The sequence below is a fragment of the Scomber japonicus genome, chromosome 20 (assembly GCF_027409825.1).
Source record: "Scomber japonicus isolate fScoJap1 chromosome 20, fScoJap1.pri, whole genome shotgun sequence".
NCBI classification, from domain to species: domain Eukaryota; kingdom Metazoa; phylum Chordata; class Actinopteri; order Scombriformes; family Scombridae; genus Scomber; species Scomber japonicus.
Genome location: NC_070597.1, coordinates 19917878 through 19938231, shown reverse-complemented (window position 1 = coordinate 19938231; position 20354 = coordinate 19917878). Strand labels below are relative to the sequence as shown.

The 20354-nt window shown below is 38.7% G+C and overlaps 3 protein-coding genes and 1 non-coding gene across 4 annotated transcripts; 2 read left to right on the top strand and 2 right to left on the bottom strand.

The window, feature by feature from the left end:
- Positions 1-2266: 2266 nt before the first annotated feature.
- Positions 2267-11774, bottom strand: plbd1b (phospholipase B domain containing 1b). Its single transcript, XM_053341117.1, has 11 exons — positions 11723-11774; positions 10822-11048; positions 9936-10015; positions 9356-9497; positions 9109-9255; positions 7772-7916; positions 5931-6131; positions 3585-3725; positions 3299-3484; positions 3005-3111; positions 2267-2443 (listed from the first exon to the last, which is right to left on the bottom strand). Exons 1-11 carry the CDS (start codon positions 11772-11774, stop codon positions 2267-2269), a joined length of 1605 nt encoding a protein of 534 aa, XP_053197092.1.
- Positions 11775-12005: 231 nt separating this feature from the next.
- On the bottom strand, positions 12006-12078 carry trnar-ccu (transfer RNA arginine (anticodon CCU)). Its single transcript has one exon. It is a non-coding gene; the product is annotated as a tRNA-Arg (tRNA).
- A 486-nt stretch (positions 12079-12564) lies between these two features.
- On the top strand, positions 12565-14404 carry cby1 (chibby homolog 1 (Drosophila)). The gene is made up of 5 exons (XM_053340929.1): positions 12565-12625; positions 12859-12957; positions 13412-13517; positions 13680-13792; positions 13929-14404. The coding sequence occupies exons 1-5, from the start codon at positions 12620-12622 to the stop codon at positions 14007-14009; spliced, it is 405 nt and encodes a 134-aa protein (XP_053196904.1). The 5' UTR covers positions 12565-12619; the 3' UTR covers positions 14010-14404.
- Positions 14405-15598: 1194 nt separating this feature from the next.
- On the top strand, positions 15599-20205 carry pdap1a (pdgfa associated protein 1a). The gene is made up of 6 exons (XM_053340926.1): positions 15599-15746; positions 16567-16649; positions 16869-16943; positions 17486-17610; positions 17752-17903; positions 18284-20205. The coding sequence occupies exons 1-6, from the start codon at positions 15734-15736 to the stop codon at positions 18316-18318; spliced, it is 483 nt and encodes a 160-aa protein (XP_053196901.1). The 5' UTR covers positions 15599-15733; the 3' UTR covers positions 18319-20205.
- Positions 20206-20354: the final 149 nt, after the last annotated feature.

The window sequence follows — 20354 nt, the reverse complement described above, 5'->3', positions numbered from 1 at the left end:
TGCCTCCGCTTCTTCTCTGCTCCGTCACCCGCCGAGCACGCTCCGCCCCCCGCGCACACCCGCACTACTCAAAGCAGCCGTGAAGGCACCGCAAGTAACACATACAGCATCCGAGAAACACTTACACAACAAAAGCTGGATCCAAGTCATAAACGACCTATTTACTCATGAGGTGTAAATGTAGTGTATTATTATCAGTGTTGGAGCAAGTATTCAGATCATTTATTAGTAGGATTACCAATAAGGTAAAAAAATGGACCATTTTAATGTTTGTATTGGTAAGTTACAAGTAAAAGTCCTGCATGAAAAATAGCCTACTACTTAGCCTATTATGAGCTAGATTCAAGTGTTACAGTAAAAGTAGTGGTTTGGTCCCTCTGACTGATATATTATTATATATGACATCATTATTAATAGTGAAGCATCAGCAGCATGTTACTGTTGGAGCTGCTGGAGGTTGAGTTAGTTTACACTACTTTTCTACAGTTAGCTAGTTTAGTCCAGTGGTTCCCAATTTAGGGGTCGAGGCCCTCCAAAGGGCCACAGGATAAATCTGAGGGATCGTGAGATGATTAATGGACGAGGAAAGAAGAAGAAGAAGAAGAAAAAAACAGTTCTGATACACAAATCTGTTTTTGGACTTTTTCTCTAAAAATGGCATAATTTATTGAAATGAAACCATGTGAGAATCTCAGAGGGAAAATCACTCTTTGGTGGAGCTGTAACAACTCATAGACCTCTGAAATGTGACCGTTACTACACACTGCTTTTTCTAAGATGTTAAAAGCAACAAATCCATCTGTATAAATATCCACTATTTACGGTGAGGTTAGATTTAATGGTTTACATGGATGTGGAGTTGCAGTGGAGTGGTGGATAGTCAGATCTGTCACATATTGTGTCAATAGTGTTTTTTTTTTTTAATTATTTTATTTTGAAAGCAGACGTTGCCCAACTTCCGGTTGTGGTCTAGTTCTCATTTGTAGACTTGACAGACCAAAACAACTGGGTCTTGTAGTTTTTTACTGTTACATGGCTTTGGAGAAGGCAGTGACGGGCAGTGAGTTAGTCAGCCTGCTACTTTGGTCCAGACTGAAATATCAACTATTTGATGGTTTGCCATGATTTTTTTACAGATATTTATAGTTCCCGGAGGATGAAGCCTACTCACTTTGGTGATCCTCTGACTTTTCCTCTAATACCACCAGCAGCTGACTGTTGTGCCTAAGTGCAGCCTCACAAAGCCACTATAACTGCTGTAGACTCTCAGTCTTTTCTGAATACTCACCAGGAGTAAAAACACCACAGTTTATAACATTCAAAGACTTTATTAATGTTAATATTTATATAAAGTTTGTCAAATAATAGAAGTTCACACTGTGTAAACCTGAGTCAACATTGCATAGAACCTAAGACAAATAAATGAATACCCTCAACAATGTCTAAAATCCAAAACTTTGCAGAATAAACCATTACACAGCCTGAAAACATATCCAATTAGTCCATGATCTTCATGTTAATTAAGAGTGCACCCTCCTGCCGTCACTGTTTGCAGTGTTCTGGGATCATTCAAAGGTGAAACAAGTAAATTGATTTAGAAATGCATTTTAGGATGATGTATTCATGGATTAGTAAATAGCTTAAAAACCTGCTGTCTATCTACCTCAGACTGGCATGAATCATAAATCAATGACTATAATGTATGTAAATGATTGTAATGTAATAAGACTAAATTCAATCAGACTACGTTGGACAATAGGAAATGAGGTTAACTAGACTGTCCCATATCATCAACTAACCTCAACAGATGGTTTGTTACACAGAACCATCTGAGAAGTCGTCCTCAGAAACTGTTTGGAAAAAGGCAGGTACACACTCAGCAGGTGATTGGATGAAGAATCTGGTCATCCCCATTTATCACCGTCTTACCTTGTGAGATAGCTGGATTTACAAGATCACGAGAGAATCCTTACAGGACACTGATTGATCAGAACCACCAATGGTTCAGACATAAGCACATAACTTGAAGCCTGACAAGATGGATTCTTGTGTGATCTCATAATCTGAATCCAGCTGCCTTGCAAGGTAAATGAATTAGTGCAGTTCTGATGATGCACTGTGTCTGGGAATTCAAACTACTCATATTTTAATCATATTTTTCACCAAAGTAGAGGGACATTTGTATATTTTTTTCTATTCCGTGCTGTGGTAAAACATTTCAGGATTCTTGATTTGAACAGGAAGAGTATCTTCCACCTTTGTGGTCTCAGGGCTGGCGCAGCGTGGGCCTCATGGTGACGAAGGTAAAGTTGTAGCTGCGTGGGAGACCCTGATGAGTGGTGAGGTTGAAGGATTGCCATGAGAATGGACGCAGACCCCCCTGTGTCGTAGGGCCATTTATTGCCTCTGTGACCAGCTGAAGAGCCATCTGGTAGTCTGTCACCTGTACCATGAGACAGAAAAGAGGAGGGAAGGAGTGAGTAACAGGAAGAAAGTGGGACCTTTTAGTAAGGTTCATATAACACACTGATATTGTGTACATCTATGATGATATTCATGTTACTATTAATGGAGTTTAGTGATTCAAATCTGGTTCTGCACTTGTGTTTGGGTTTGACGAATGAGAGCTCCATGACATTTTAAAACTGCTGATCATTTGACCTTTTTCATGCCAGAAATAAAAAGGATTCAGTGTTTCCCCTCCCTTTTTTTTTAGAGAGAAAAGGCTTCTGACGAAAGCCTCAGGCTAACAAAATGATGTTATCAGCTCTTTCAAATAGTGTAACCCAGTGTGCAGATGTTAAACTGTTGGATCTTTGAGTGAACAATAGCAGTATCTTCTCGCCATAACAATTTGACATGTTGGCAAAAATTTTGTACAGACGAAGTTTTCCTCTGACACTAAAATGAGGTTCATTTGTGGTTTGAGTGAAATATCACAGAAACTAGAGAATTGATTGCCATTAAATGTGGTACAGACATTTACGTCCCCTTAACCTCTTACCTTTGTGTCATAGCAACCCCCCGGGCGTGGTCTCCTTGGTCTCAGATCGTTACGGCAACAGATGGTTTTACATGGATGGCCCTTGGAATAGGGATCTCTCTTGTAGTCTGAAACAGAACCAGTTTGACCATACAGTCTGAAAATAGCAATAGAGCAATCACATCTCTGAGAAGTTCAAAAGGATGTTGAGTTCAAGAAGCTTTTCCAAAGACTGATCTTTTTCTAGTATCAGTAGGCTATATCAGGAAAACCAAATGTCATGCTGAGAAATGCAGGAGTTAATGTTGCACCTACTATTGTATCTCATGATGTGTTTGAGGGAGCTGAGGTCAGACACCTTGGCCTGGTCCCTGCGCAGGATTTTGGCTCGGGGACAGAGGTCATAGGAGAAGTCTTCTCCGTGTCTCCTCCACATCACGCCGTACCCACTCAGATTGTAGATTTCAATGTGAAATGGTATATTGTAGGATGGCCAATACCCTAGCAAATGTAGCACACTGAAGGTAAGAGTTGTCCACATGCAATATCACCTTCAAAAAATCAACATAAAATAACAGACATGTAGGTCTTTGTTGCTTACCTCTGCGTAAAGCTTCACTCTGGTCTGAGTGCATCACCTTCCCAGGAATCTGCTCCACAATGGTCAGAGCTCCATTCCTGATGCTGTGACCCAGAGAAATCCTGCTCAGGTCCACTACCATATACTGGCTGTTATATGTCCCTGAAAACCGGGGGATAAACAGCCTTTTTGACCCACCTTTCTGACCGCTGCTTTAACAGATTAAACAGATGGACTACCACAACAAAGATACTTATCCGCATGAGCTTTGAAGGTCAGCATTACTTTACACTAAAAGGACATACAGAAACAATGCAGGCTTTGCATGTTTTAACCCTTTTAGCAATAAAAGCAACTTAAATCTTTCATCAAAAAAACATCACAGTGGTTAGGGTTAGGGTTATACCATTATTGTGTGATACTCTAGGTGTAAGCAGGGCTCATTTTTAAAAGTCCTCTGACTGGCACTTTCACTCTGACAGCCGAGAACTGAAAGTTAGTTGCTGAAAAGCAAACAAACAAACCTGGAGGTTGTGCTTCCATAACTTCCAATAAAAGTTTAATACAATTCTTTTAGGCATAGCTCTGTGAATGGAAATATCAGGTAAGTCAAGCAGTTGATCCGTCATTCAGTTGCTCGACCTACCACTATTGGTTCAGACTGTAAAAGCTCAACAATTATTGATTGCTGTGTAATTTTGTAGAAACATTCATGGTCCCCAGAGGATGAATCCCTCTGACTTTGGTGATCCCTTGACCCTTCCTGTAGCACCTCGAGTAGGTCAAAGCTTTGACTTATCCTGTGAAATAGGATAACTCAAGTGACTTTCCTTATTTCACCATCAGGGTGACATTATTTTTCTTCGAGATAAACATCTCAACGACACTACTGAATGAATTGACTTAAAATCTGGTTCAAACACATGTTTCCCACAAGATGAATTATCCTTGAGAGACAGCAAGATTCATAAGATCACAAGATCATGAGAGAATCCATCTTGTGAGGCTTCAAGATATGTGCTTGTGGCTGAACCATAGTGGTTTGGACCAGTCAGCGCCCTATGAATAACTACTGGCAGGCAGCTACAGGCGTGGTTTAGGTGTGACAATGGGTGCAGTACCCTGTGATAGATGGTGATACACAGGTGGTTCATCCCATCACCTGCCAAGTATTTATTGCAAGAGGCTGCCCTTTTCCAGTTTCCAAGGATGACTTCTTAGATGGTTCTGAGTAACAAACCATCTGGTATGTCAGGTTAGTTGGTCTTGCCATGGTAGAGTCTAGTAAATCTCATTTGTTAAATGCAAAATCTATTTGAATTTAGTTTAATGACATTGGAGTGAGTTACCTACATTTACAGACTTCTTTGATGGTTCTGTGTAACAAACCATATGGTGCATCAGGTTAATCTAGTGGCATCATTATAGGTCAAAAGTCAGATGGACTCAGATGTTGACCACCAACAAGTGAAGTTAGACTATCTGCATTACCATAATGGCAATGTAATGGTCAATGTGACAGATGACATATCTACACACCAAGTCCCTACAAGTACATTAAAACTGTATTGATAAAAACTCCTGGCTACCAAAAGGAGGAAAATCAATATAAAAATTTAAAGTGACATTTGACAATTAGCATTTAATATGAAACACACTTGATTTGGGACAAAACATGCAAAACAACCCCAATGATTAAAGACACATGTTTGGAAGTCTCTCTCTTACATATTTCATTGCTTTCAGAACACAAGTGGTTGTACAACAGATTCATCAATGTAACTCCAGCTGCATTTGCTTCTGGTAATTATATGGCTGGCACAGGAAAAACAGCATGCACAGTCAGTCTTGCATGTGTTTTAGGGATCTTGAACTAGTGGAAGAAACACACTAAAATTCTGGCTCAGGATTTATATTGACTTGCACGATAAATCTGGAACCTATTCCTACCTAACCTGAAGTTAAAGATTATTCAGGTAAAAATACACAAGTATATTTTTTTCACTTAATCTGAGTAACATTTAAGATCATCATTTAAGAACTAGCATGACATTATGGCGGTAAGTGTTGCAATCAATCCATCCTGATGATGCAGTGATGATGAAAGGTAGTTATTACCTTTTTTTATCTGAACGGTTTCAGAGGAAAGCAGAGGTTAAAGTCAATTTAGACGGAATATACTAGAAAAGTCACATTCCTGGATTTATTTGTTTTAGTGATGTATTTTGGTATTGTATCTGACATATTCAGTTTAACTTAAGAATCAAGTTTCTTCTATATTTATTGGAAAAGTGTGTAACCTTTATTCTCTAACAAAAAAACCCCTTGTAAGCCTCTTGTCTTGACTCAGCATCAACAGCATCTCACCTGAGTTGTATTTGGAGAAGACGTGCGCCCACTCCGCTCCGCTGCGCGCCAGGCTGTTGGCCAGGCGGACTCTCTGCCAGGCCAACAGGCTGTGAGGGCTGAGCCGCGAGAACAGAGAGGCGTTGAAGACACTGTTGGATGTCTGAGTCATCAGCAGGCCGCTCCCAAGCAGGTAGAAGTCATCCAGAGACATCAGGAAGCCTGGAGAGAATGGAGGACGAAGACGAGGAAGGAGGAGGAGGAAGTGGTGGTCATAGAAGTCAAGGTTAACAGCGGTGAACAGCAGAGGATATGTTAGGACAAATATTGAAAATGGAATATTTGAAGAGGGAGGGGAAAGTAAACAGAGCTGAGATCTTATCCTCAACTGTACAGCTTGGCAACTATCTATCAGTACTGGAATGTATACTTGACTACTGTTTTCAAGAAACATTGTGAGGTACTTATATTTTACTCAAGCCTTTTCATATCCTTTTAAATTTCTACTGCATCACATCTCAGAGAAAAGTATTTTGATTCATCATTGTATAAAATAGGATGTTATACAGTGCATGAAACTACTGAATAGAGTAGGAGCTGCTTACATATTACATATCTGCCAGCGGAGGTTTTTAATGCTTCTAAAAACTGCTGCTGTTTCCAAGTCCTCTCTATCTCTATCTGAATATATATTAAAGCTGAATATTCATGTTCTTTTCTATTGTAATTGTTTGTATTGTTTGTTTTTATGATGTTTCAACAGAAAATGAATCTGCAGCCACGATTTAAAATTGATTGATCCTAAAATACAAACATTTTCACTGATTCTGGTTTCTTAAATATGACAGTTTACTGTTATTCTCCCTGTTATTCTACTGTATATAACAATCAATTGAAAAAATGATCTGCGAGTTAACTGACAATGAAAATAATTGGTTACAGTTCTAATTACCATTTCTGCTACTGCTACTGCTGTTAATAATGAGTATATAACACTACTGCTGTTATTAATAATAAAATCATAGGCAGAAGAATATTTCCACCACTGCTACTACAGAAAGTGTCTGTTAGTGTATTTCATCTTTTTCTTTGCTTTGCTCTGCTGGCCCTGACCTGCTCTGTATGCTAAATGTTTTTATATTGTCAGAGAGAAAGCAGCTTAAGGAGGCTGCAGAGGTCAAACACCACCTCCGCTGGCAGGAGTGTGTTTCATCTCTTCATTTTAATATAGTGAAGTGATATCGTCGGCCTGCCAGCCTCTAAAAATAGTGCTTTAAAACCACTTGTGTTGTGATAGCAATGGAGCCCGTAAGAGGATTTTTATGGTCCATACCACTCGGCAAATCTTTGTCGACAAAATTACTCAGCCTCCTCTGACTTGACGGTGAGGGAATACATTTCATCATGGCTCTGTTTGGGAGGACACACACACACACAGCACGGTGGATGTTTCCTCGTCGCTAACTAAGCCGTGTACTTAGCAGAAGAATTACTTTCGGTAGAGAGTGTTCATTGAGGATTTGGGTTAAGTCCTGAATGTCAGTGTTTATATTTTCCAAGATGAAAACGAAACCATGTGGATTAAGGACAAGCAGGTCACCTCAGCTCAGGGTTTTTCCAAGGAAGCTGTATATAACTGTATTGTACATTAACAAGCTCTGTACTATTGAAAATTCAGGTCATAAAATGAGAAAAGACACCTTTGGCACAAGCTGTAAATCTTACTTTCGCCAACTTTACTTATGCTGTTAGGTGCTTATAAAAGAAAGACTTGTGACGTGTGTGTGTGTGTGTGTGTGTGTGTGTGTGTGTGTGTGTGTGTGTGTGTGTGTGTGTGTGTGTGTGTGTGTGTGTGTGTGTACCGGGGTAGCTGCTGAACGACATCTTTCCAGTGGCTGTGTGCATGTCAGACACCCTGAAGTCCCAGTGCTTATAGATACGCATAGTGGCTGCATAAGTATACCAGCTGGAGTGGCCCAACAGCAGGTTCTCAAAGCCTGGGAGCACCTAAGACACAGAGAAGAGAGAATGAGTCATGCAGATGGACGTGTGTGTGTGTAAGTGTGTGTGTGTCATAAAAAGTCATAAAAGTGTGTCCTATTGGTCGGGCCATGTATGCTGTTTGTTAAAAAAAAATCCCTCGGTTAGATTTCATCCATCAGTGATTTTCACTTTAAGCTAGATGTTTGTGTGTGTGTGTGTGTGTGTGTGTGTGTGTGTGTGTGTGTGTTAAAGAGACATTAGCCATGTTAGTGTGTCTCTATGGATGCTAGAATTGGACAGTTATTGGATAGATTGCCATGAAATTTGCTACACATCCCTTAAACTGAGATGATGAATCTTAATGACTTCAGTGATTCCCTGACTGTTCCTCTAGCACCACTGTGATGTTCACATTAGTGAATTCACATTAATGGATTGTTCCCCTGATTTTCTACCTTAAAGCTGTAAATACTCTGTGGATGCCCTGACACTTTATTTAGCACCACCATCAGCTCAAACCCACAGAACTATACTTTATATATGGATCCATCACAACCAAGACTCTTTCCATTTGTGATTCTGCGATGGTGGTATGAGGTCACTAGCTCCACACAGTCTGCAGTGCTGACTCCTTTGGTGCATTCAAGAAACATCTGAAAACTCAGCTCTTCTGCTCACTCGGGCCCCTTTAAGTTTTTAACACTTTGTTTAAGGTTGCAGTACTTTCTTGTAGCTTATGGTCTAATTCCAAATGTCTAAATGCAAATATGTACAATACCAGTCAAAAGCTTGGAAACACCTTCCCATTTACTTGAATAAGAAAATGTGTTCACATGTTTAACTGGTACTGTATATCGATATAAGTTTCCACAGGGAAATGCTTAATTAAAGCGAAATGTGTTTAAAATAATTACCACATATATCTAGCATTTTCCATTCAATGTGCAGCCATTGAAATCTGTGTGACACTGAGATGATCTTTTTTGTTTACATTTGGGGCCATTTAAGGGAAGATTAAATATTTTGTGGACACCTAAAGACAGTAAAATCTTATAATATGTTGATTTGTGACATGAAAAGATAGATTGTATTGACTCATTGGCACATTTAAGAGGAGGAAACCCGTGCACAAGGCTCAACAGGAAAACCAATTAGGCCTGCATAGAGGTTTCCCGAGTGCTTGCTCACAGCTTGAGCCAAATGAGCCTGGCCTAACCTTTATGAGAGCAGTGCAGTGACCCATTCCTGGCATCCTGAAAGCCCCGGTCCCCGTGGAGGAGTTGGAGCGAGGTGTCAGAGCTGGGACCAGGTCCAGCAGGTCACCGACACCATTCAGGAACCGGACCGCAAACGCTGATAGAGGCTGGGCAGAGGAGGGAGGGCAAGTGGCAGAGATGAATGAAGTGATCCTGTGACAACTCTCTCACCGTCTCTCCAACACACACACAAACATATTCACTCACCTCTGTGTGTTTGCTTTTGGCCCACTGTGCAGCTCCGGCGTGGAGCCCATCCAGCTGGGCTAGGATCAGTCCCAGATGCTTCCACAGAGGGTCGCTGTTCCTCCGCAGCTTCACCTGCTCTCTGGCCCACTGGTTCTGTTTGCTGTGGAGCGTTCAGAGAATAAAGAGACACTTAGGACTGTTTGTTTTCTGCGATGAGTGCATTTTGTTAACGTCTCTACTCTCACTGTAACATTTACCTAACATTACACCAAGCCCTGAATGCATAAATGTCATTTATGCATTTAGAATGGATTCATGTCAAGACAAAAATAGTTCAATACCTTAATGTTTTACTATTTCAAAGAAATAAATATACACATATTAAATATTCCAATCTTGAAACATGTTTGGTCAAGTGAAAAGCCTCTAAAAAAAGCATCTTGATCACTGTGGGACTCCACAGAAGTGCTGTATTTCTCTGTAGCTTCAGGGAGGAACCTCTGTTACAGTATATCAAGAGTGAACTACATTTTCTGGCAGCATACATGGTTTTAATCATAATGTAAGCCATTAACTTGAACAAAGAGTAAGACTGCACCTTAAAAACCTTTTCAGGGGATTCAGAACCTTCTCATCTTTTATCAGCTGAGGGAACATGTTGGAGTAGTGACTGAACATCTGTCTGCGTTAGAGAAAGAATAACAATACTCAGTAGGTTTCAATCACTGACAACATTCTATGATTACTAGTAAGACATGACATTGAGTGATATCTATATTTGCAGAGACATTGTAGGTATGTTAATAGCTAAATAGTCAAACCTGTAATCAGAAATGTAACATAATTATTAACATAGTTGAGATAAACATGATCTTTTGTGTAGCATTGTATTGAAATATACAACAGGTGCCACATTTTAAAGGGCCATTTCAGTATTTTCACTAGTATTCCCATAATTAATGTTACTGCATGCTGTCTCAAGTGTTTTAATTTAGAATAAACTGTCTTTAAATAAAATAATACAGCGTACAGTTAGAATTATTTACATTTATGATATATTAACATACTGATACAAGTCAGCAGCTAGGCAATGATCTGTGAGATTATTTAGACGAAAATAACATTGAGTCATTTTTCTCTGCCCTGCATTGCAAGATTATTGAGTGTAATAATTTGTCTATGAATATGTAATATGCTTGCTCATAAATATGCAAAATATGAGACAACATTAATCAAATAAAATTTGGGAAATTATGCCTATAACCGCTGCACAGATAAAAAAAAAAAGCCAAGACAGAGACCTCATTAGTCATGGTCAATGATATGGTTATTGTGTCCCTGAACACAGTGTTTATTGTATTATTTCTGGTTCTGATTTCCTAAACACAGACTTGAATTAATTATGTGTTCAGGTGGGTTCGACTGTATAGCAAACAAGTAATTGACTCTGATGGGCTCAAAGACCTGAACATGTATTGGACTACTCGCCCAGCAGTGAGGAAGCCTTCCAGGTAACCAGCCAGGAAAAAGGTTGTCTCATCCTCCTGTGTGATTCCTCCATAACCGGCGCAGATCTCCAAGACGCCCCATCCAGAGAGGAGCAGAGTGTCATTGAAGTAACCATAGGCACCCCCCTCTGCCTCCATCACCCCCTCCTTCAGGATCACACTTTTCTGGGCAGCATCCCAGTACACAGTGGCCTCTCGGAGCTCTACCATTGAGGGAGGATGGACAGGGTTACAGGGCTGAGGTTGGATAACACAGATTATGTAAGATATCGACATGACACCAATAGAATGAACTATAGGCAGTGTTTTTACACTCTCGTTGTTTGATTCAGTAGACAAATTAATGTTAACCTTTATAGACTAGCAAAAGGATTCACATTAATTAGGTGTACTTACTTGGACATAGTATAGGTAAGATAATATGCTATTTGAAACAGAATCTAATTTATTTGATGGGTACATTGATACACCTAAGGAAACAAAGGATTTTTTCCTAGTAAACGTAAAGACATAAAGTATATAGAATATGTAATTGATTTAATATGCTGTATATTTATGTTAATTTTCTAAGTATATATTCTAATCATGATGTATCATTTTCAGTATGACAAAGATGTTTGAAAAATGTATATTTAATAATAGCCTATAGTTTATGGAAAATAGAATTGAATAGAAACAACATGGAACAGATAGAACAAACAAAAATAGCATTTTATAAAATCTAATTTAGGAATGATAGTCAGCACGACTTGAACCTGTCTATTTTCTATATAGCTAAACAAACAGCCTTTCTTTTTCAACAGAATAGGTTCAACTAAATTATAATGTCTTCAAAGTTTTCCGTCACGTTCACATACAGCAAGCCACCGTTACTCACGGTAAGTTTGCACCGATGCAGCCAAAGTGCTCAGCAGTATGCACAGTGTCATGCTGCGCTTCTCCATAACAGATGATAATTTCCTGCAAATCTCTGCCTCTCATGAATTTCAGTGAATAAAAATGTCTTATTACGGTCACTTCTATATTGAGAGCGACGACGACGCCGTGCGATTTCACCGGTTTCTGTTATTTGTAGTGGGCTGACACATTTTTCGTTAACATAATTAAAGTGAATAATCCTTGTTTGAACTTCTTCGTCCAAGAGAGAAAATGTAAATGTTCACCCCAGATGGGACTCGAACCCACAATCCCTGGCTTAGGAGGCCAGTGCCTTATCCATTAGGCCACTGGGGCTTGATAAGAAAGAGGCGTGGTCATTGTTCTATATATCATTCATTAAAGGCACATTTCATTTTGCTTAGTTCTATGTTTTTTTAAAAAAAGTTTGTCGTCTAGTGCAAAGCAAAACATTGTTTTCGACAAGTAAACTTTCCGAAACATTTTTTTCTGACTACATAAGTAAATGATAAAAAAAAAACCTTAAAAAGGTCGAGTGACGCGATCACCATGGTGACGCGCTTACGTTTCATGGATGGTTCCACTATTTCTCCAACATGGGGGCATTCATGTTATTCACATGCGACAACAACTATTAGAATATGCATACAATGCCTTAAATTGAACATGCCAGCGCTAAGTTATACTTACTTAATTTCCTTAAACCACATCTTTCTGTGTCAACTCTTCCAACTGCTACATAGTGCAGCTGTGCAATAACTGAGGCTTGCCTATTTTAACAAATGGAACTTTCACACTTGCGCAGTAGCAAGCATGGTTTTGTTGGGAGAGAAAATAAATTCACACACGACGTTAAGACTTTTAATAAATAGACTGTATGGAGGTAAATATACTAGCTATGTTTTTTCAGTGATACTACAACTACTAACCCATCAGTGAGGCAGTCGACAGTTTCAATTAAATGTCACGTATGAGTAGAACTCACAGCGAGTTTATGTTAGGTAACTAGCATTAGCGTTAGCTTGGTCTGTTGATAACAACAAACACAACGTTACTGTGGCTGCTGTTATCTCAATAAATACTGAGGCTGCCATTGGTGTGCCATCTCTTATCCAGGATCTTAAAAACTCGCTGAAGATGCCGCTCTTTGGTAACACATTCAGCCCGAAGAAGATTCCTCCTCGTAAATGTGCATCTCTGTCCAGCCTTCACTCGGTAAGTACTAAAGCCTATACCCTCATCTCCTATTTCACCTCTTATTAACTGAACTCAATGGCTCAGGGGAACATATACAGAGGATAAAAAAAGCTAATTAACGACGCTGAAGTTAGTTTATTATAGTTGTTTCCACCTGTTATAGCCTACATATGAACGAGTGTTGAATCATTGTAGCAAAAGCCTTCATGCTGTTTGAACCCACTTTCAGATGGAAACTTTAGTTTGCTTATGAAAAGTGACAAAAATCACTACTGCTATTAACCACTTATTTTTTTCTGGATGTGGTTCTTGACTTTCCCTAACTAACTTTAGTGTTGTAGTATTTTGAGGCTGCTGAGATGTGAATCGTGCATAAGGAGCTGCAGCTTGACACCATGTTGGCTAATAGTATCGTGTATTGAGCAAACATGCAGATTGATCTATTTTCTCTTTCTGTCTCTTTCCATTTTAGTTGGATCGCTCAACAAGGGAAGTAGAGCTTGGCATTGAGTATGGACCTCCAGTAATGAACATTGGAGGCCAGAGCTGGAAATTTGAAGAAGGACAGTGGATAACAGGTAATGACTTTGATGGGTTGAATAGAAACTAGTGCAGGAGCTGGTTCATACAGAGAACTTCACACATACATTGCTGTTTACTGCTATATCTGCTGGATAATTGTCTTCCTCCGAATGTCCTAACACAGCATTAATTCATCCTCCTGTGTCACTTAAAACCAGAATCTGGTGGGAATGGATCCAGTAGGGAATTGCAGCGGCTAAAGAAAAGGAATGGGCAGCTGGAGGAGGAGAACAACCTCTTGAAACTAAAGATTGAAATTCTCCTTGACATGGTGAGAACTGAACATATTTGAATGTATTAATGATGATATATATTTATACAATAAGGCAGAGTTAAGGTCTTCCTCCTAGTGACTATGATTGTAATTTTGTGTCTTATCAAAGATGTATTTGATATTTGCCCTCTAGTTGACAGAGACTACAGTAAATTACCACCTGGTGGGGAAAGAAGCGGACGAGATAAAGACTCAACATCGAAGGAAGAAATGACAAATCTAATCTGATGCCTTCATCATAGGAATAATAATTAAAGCTCTTTTTGTATCCAACAATAGTCTAGAGTTTGTTGTAAAAAAAAAAAAAAGTTCTTAAATATTTTCTGTTACGGAGTACAGAGATAAAATAAAGGTCCCTGTTCGGCTTCAGCTGCAAAGAGAAAGTAAAGCTGAGTGAGTCACAAATGGATCGACTTGTATCTGTTCTGTTGCATTTGTTGAAGTTAGTCACACTAAATATGAAACAACTGTGAACATCTTTGTTCAATATCCACATCTTTTTTAAAGACTCTTTGTATTTACTGTATTTTCTATTAAGATTAAAAGTGAAATCCTTCACAGAGAAGCAGGTGTTTTTCTATTTTTCATTCACTGTTTTGATGAAATGACACTAACCCCTTTTTAGATAAATACTTGTAACCAGGGACACACTAACTTGAAGACTACCTAAAATAAAATTTTAGTTTTTAGAATAGAACACAATAACAGTTTTTGACGTCTTGTCCATTTCCACAAAATATGAGCTGTGATGTTGAAAATCTAGTAGTTACACTATATATGTAGCCTCCACATATAGTATCACATAAATAAGTACTTTCCCAAGTAGTTTCAGTTGCATCATGAGTTTGGTATACTGTCAAATACACAGTTATCTGGTGGTGGCTTAATCAGCACAAAGTTGTTTGGTAAGTGTTTGAATGTGATAGATCTATTTATATGTTAAAATTCCATACTGCAGGTATGCCTGATTAAAGGCTGTATTCTTAACTCAGTTTACAAATTATTTATTTATCTTTTTACACTGCATTTTCAAATTGGTTTTGAAATTCCTTTATTCGTTTAAGAATTCATTAATGCATATTTAAATTATGTAATTATTGATTCTTTTATGTTTTGTAAAGTAATTGAATGATTTGATGTATAATTATTTCATCTGTACATTTTTTTCATAATTCCTATTTACTATCCATCAAAATATCAAATATTGAAATACTGTGTAATTTAATCTATTTATGGATTAATTCATTAATTAATCATTCTAAATTGAATCATGAAATGTTCAAACAATGGGCAAGACCTCGAGAACTTGGATTTATGGATATGAAAATTTCCCAGTAAAATTAATGAGTTGACAGTCTGTTGAACTGTTTGGGTTTTTTAATTGTACTATTACAGCTTGGCTTCAAGCTTAATTACATGATTGGTTTGACTGTCAACGTCATCTTCAGATTTTTGTTTCCCAGAATCCTGATGTGTATTTATAAAATAAATGTTTAGTTATGTCTTCTTCAGTTGTTATCAATATCCAGAAATCTTTATACGAATTTATTGGTCGATATAAAGCACAATTGTGTAGAGGAATGTTGAGGTCTCAGGTGCAAAAATTATGCCTATTGATAAAATCTTGTACTTATAAACAATTAAGTATTCCTGTCAATGAAAGGTACCGCCTTGTGTGCGTCATTTCTTCTCTCTGTAGTTAATTGGTAGTCGTACCTGTCAATCAAATTCTCAGTACAACGGTTGGTTGAATCTTTATAACCACGCATGCGCAGATAGATGCTAGTGAATGCGGCGCTGGGACGTTTTAGCTGCCGACAGCGGGAGACACGAAGCCGCTTGTAGCCTTTTCTTCTGCCGGCTGTTCAACCGCTGCAACTGTCAAATTATCCAGCGATATAGTAGTGTACATAAGCTATATAAACGTGACTCTTCAAAATGCCGCGGGGCGGTAAGTATTATTGTTTAAAATAAAGTAACACGTTCATTTTTTGAGCAAGCTAACCCTAGCTAGCAAACTGTTAGCTCTAGTCGTATGAATTCCTGTTGAATACTCACATGCTTAGCTTTTAGCCTGCTAACCGGTTAGCAGAGCGGGGTTATGATATGTGTCGGCCACCCGGGAAAGGTTGTAAATGTGCCAATATGTGGATTTATTTATATCTTTACAGGAACTCCGATGTCATTTTAACCTCTAAAGGCGGGTTGAATAGTTTAATTTTTCTAACCGCCTACGTTTAACCGCCATGTGCACAGGAGCTCCTTCAGCTCACTGACATATTCATCATCATGTATTTTAAGACGGTTGTTACTATCACCAGTTACGTTCACTAACACTTGTTTTTAAGTGCTCACTGTTGCGCAGTTTTTGTCCACATAAAAGTTACCCTCTCTTGGTCACGACTTACATCATACAGTTAACATCAGACGTGTGACTCATCTCTCCTAATACACACGATCTCTGCGTACTTGACTCTGCTACAGCGTTTTGAATGATGACACTATAAATACAAGTCTGGACTGACCTGAACTGTATTATATTGTGTTTGATATTACTTTATATTACTTACCACAAACACTGACCTCAGAAATGACTGTAGTGTTATATTCAGGCCTCTTAGTAACAATAAAAAGCATAATTAAGGTAGTATTGTTTATATGGTTACCATATAGTATCATATATTTACTGTTTAGGTGTAGCTGTTATTGTGTACAAACGGCCATAACAGTTGGATATAGCTGATTTGACAACTTTGACAATTTTGTTGCAGGGAAAAAGGGCCACAAGGGCAGAGGAAAGCAGTTCAGCAATCCTGAGGAGATTGACCGACAGATGAAAGCGCAGCGAGAGGCGGTGAGTGAAAAACCTTTTGTGGCAGACAATGGGCAAACCTTCAAACCAGGTCTCATGTGATTGTGTGTGTGTGTGTACGTTCATTGTTATTTGTGCCTTTTTTACTACTACGCATGTTATTTCACTTACTAATGCTGTGCTTTTCACTATAATTTGTGCAGCACTTTGGTCAACTTGTTTTTAAATGTGCTGTTTAAATTGATTCAAATGTGTTGACAGGAAGCAAATGCCGGTGCAGAGAAAGAAAGCTCTGAGGAGTCAGAGGAGGAGAGCAGCAGTGACGAAGAGTCTGATGTGAGTGAGGACAACAATATTGTCTTAGTAATGGAACCACTTGGTTTGTTAAAATTGGTATTGGGTGCAATTTGAAGAGTTTTAAGTGAATCTCAAGTTTTTTGGTGATTTTAGGATATCCCCTGTAATGAAATGTAACTTACTACTCTTTTGGAAGAACTGCCCTGTTGCCAAAGTAAGAGTAGAGAGAGAACAATACAGTGATGCTCTTGGTCCAAGTGTTAGAATTTCCGAGAATTTTCAGATGTTTCTGGTAACCGATATTTAAAGATACATTGGATTCTTGAGGCCACTGCTTACATTGAGGTTGATTTGTCAATTGGCAAGTCACTGTAGGAAAAGCACAGATGTTAATGATAAAAATTAATAATGGCTGAATCATGAGACTTGAATAGAGTGGAGTCATCATTAAGTTAATTCGTAACACCTGTGCTTCTCTAACTATATGACAAGGAAAAATATCTGAAGATAACTGTTTGTAACTGATGGCTGCAGTTGTCTCTCACTGATGCTCACTGATGGGTGTTTGTTTATTCACGTAGTCCAAGAGAAGGAGCGGAGTGGAGGGGCTTATAGAAATTGAGAATCCCAACCGTGTGTCTCAGAAGAACAAGAAGGTGGCTGAAGTAGACGTCACTGCTCCTAGAGAGCTGTCCCGCAGAGAGAGGTGAGTGCGTCTTAGTCACAGAAAACGGGATGTTTCATATGTGTTTTTATTAATTTGGGTTGAACCCTAATCAACCTAGCAACAGGTTTTGTGTTTTGTTTTTTGACCAAGTATCACTTTATTTTGTATTGTGTGGGTCAGAGAGGAGATAGAGAAGCAGAAATCAAAGGAACGTTACATGAAGCTCCACCTTGAGGGGAAGACCGATCAAGCCAAGGCCGACCTGGCCAGACTCGCCATTATAAAGAAACAGAGGGAGGATGCTGCCAAGAAGAGAGACGAACTCAGGAAAGGTGAGAAGACGCAGAAGTGCTGATTGGATTAATAGTTATTTAGTTTGATCAAAGATTTGTCTTTTTTTCTCTCTTTTTTTTTAAAGCAGTTAACAGTAAACATATCAGAAAGCAATCGTATCATCATCAACATGTTGCAGCACAGCTTTTGACATCACGTTTACCTTTTTTAACCAGCAAGTTAATAGTTAAACATATACATCTTGGCATCTTGTCTTTTTATGAGGTTTAAGTATGTTTTCCTAATGTAATGTCCAACAGCAGACTTTAGGACTGAGACATTCTCTTTGACTTTTTATAGAAATATCTGTCACTTTGAAACTCAAAGGCTCACACTAGTCACTCCATTGTTTCTCTTTTCTTTTCTTTTTTTCTACCAGAAAAAGATGCTGAAGAAGCCAAAGGAAAGCGCTAGTCCTTCACCTCAAGGCTTCAACATGCACATCAGTCTCAGAGGGTTGGAGAAAGATGGGGGGAAAGAGGGAGATCTGGAGAGAGGAGAACAGGGAGGGAACCAATACAAGTGGCGTCAGATCAGGGGTGCTCCAGAGCTCCTGTCCCTCATTTTAAATCAGAGGGGAGTGGGTCTTCATGACAGTGTGGTCAGGACAGGGAAAACGGGTGAAGCAAAGTAAGATGAAGAGGAATGCAACATTTGGGATGCCTCTGATTTTAGTTTGAAAATTCCTCTCTATGTTTTAAGAGGAGACAATCACAGGTTTTCCAAGTGCTTCATAGCCTCTTTACTCTTCATCACCCACCAGGGTTTTAATTCTAAAGCTGCTGAAGTCATTTTCCATTCCTTTTGATTACTACATTTTTACAGTAATTGCATTGTATTTTTACCTAAATAAATAATACAAGTTTACTTATTGACTGAACAGGTAACACAGAGGGCGTGCATGAGGATTTCTTGGGTGCTTCACTTTTTCTTCTATCTAGCCTATTTTTTGTAATAAAAAAAGGCAAGCCATTGACAAATGGAGAAAAGAACATTATTTAGAAGATAAACTGATATATAGGAAATATACCGTGTAGTTTAGTATTTTGTTCCGGGTCAAAAAATGGCATGCAGCACCACAGCTACATCTTTCATGAGTGTGGCTGTGTGGATATAAGACATTAGAATAATTTTCTAAAGAGTTTTCCTTTCACACCATCCAAACATGATTTAAATGTTCAGCTTTTCCCACAGTTCTTTGTCTCAGCACATGTTTTGCCTTATTTTCAGGCCCCCTCTTCTTTTTTTTTTTGAGAATTGGCAATTTACAGAGTTGGAAGACATAGCTTTTCATTCTACAATATCACCTGTAGAAAGTAGTGGAAGTTTAGTTTCTTTTGGTTCAAAGGTACACCTCTCATCCATGAATTATTTCTGTCAGAAGTTCAAATTCACTTCAAAATGTGTCTTGTCATCCTTTGCTTAAAGCACCAGGAATATTACTTGAATTGCCTAAAATAAGTATGAGTTTTTGGTTTTGTTAAGTTGTCAAACATCAGTGCTGGAAAGCATGGTCTTAAACTGCCTCAGTAACTGTGGCCTTCCTCGCCCTGTTTCTGATGGGATCCTCAGTGGCTCTGAAGGAGGGATTGCGTCTTCTGTTGCCTTGTCAAAGTTTACATAAGACCAGTTCACTGTCTTTCTCCTCTACCGGACCTCTTTCACAGCAGACGCTCTTGACGTGTCATAGCAGTAAAAGCAGTTGTAATTCGTAATAGTAACAATGGCAGTGTTACATTGAGGTGTCGCTGCTTCAGAGCCGTGCTGTTGTGCATGTTTGCTTTCTAACACTTGCTGTTCTTAGTTCCACCTGCACATTTCCTGCTATGAAAGGTCAAATTGCCTGCTGTGAAAAAGCTCTATAAAAGTGCTATAAAACCTACGGTTAAGTCACTAGATACACTTAAATCTGATGCAATCCAGCACATCAGCACCATTAAATGTTAAATGTCTCGAAAAAGAGCAGACCGCTCAACTCCTCTCTGATGGTTTAAAGTAAAACAACATTATACACTTCACTGACATGGGATTTGAAGCAGGGCATTGGTATTTGGTTTAGACTGCGCAGGTGTACATAATATACTGGTTAACTCAGCATGTGGTGGATTTGGAAATTCCTTGGTCAGGAAAACAGTATTCCCTATAATAATAAAAATAATAATAATATGGAATTTACTATAAAGAACAAACTGTTGCAACCACAAAGTGTGAGAAATGTAGCCACAGCATAAAAGTGAATTCCTCAGTTTTCCATCATGTATTTGAAGTCATTTTTAAAAATAAATTCATTAATAAATAAATGACTGTTGTGTTTTTGTATTCTACAGTATGAATGGACGCAATGTTGCCACATATAAGAGTACAGATTCAGTACAGTTAGTGAAGTTGCATTTTGCCTTTGCCATCACTAGACTGCAGCATCTGACCAGGCAGCAGAGATAGCACATGAT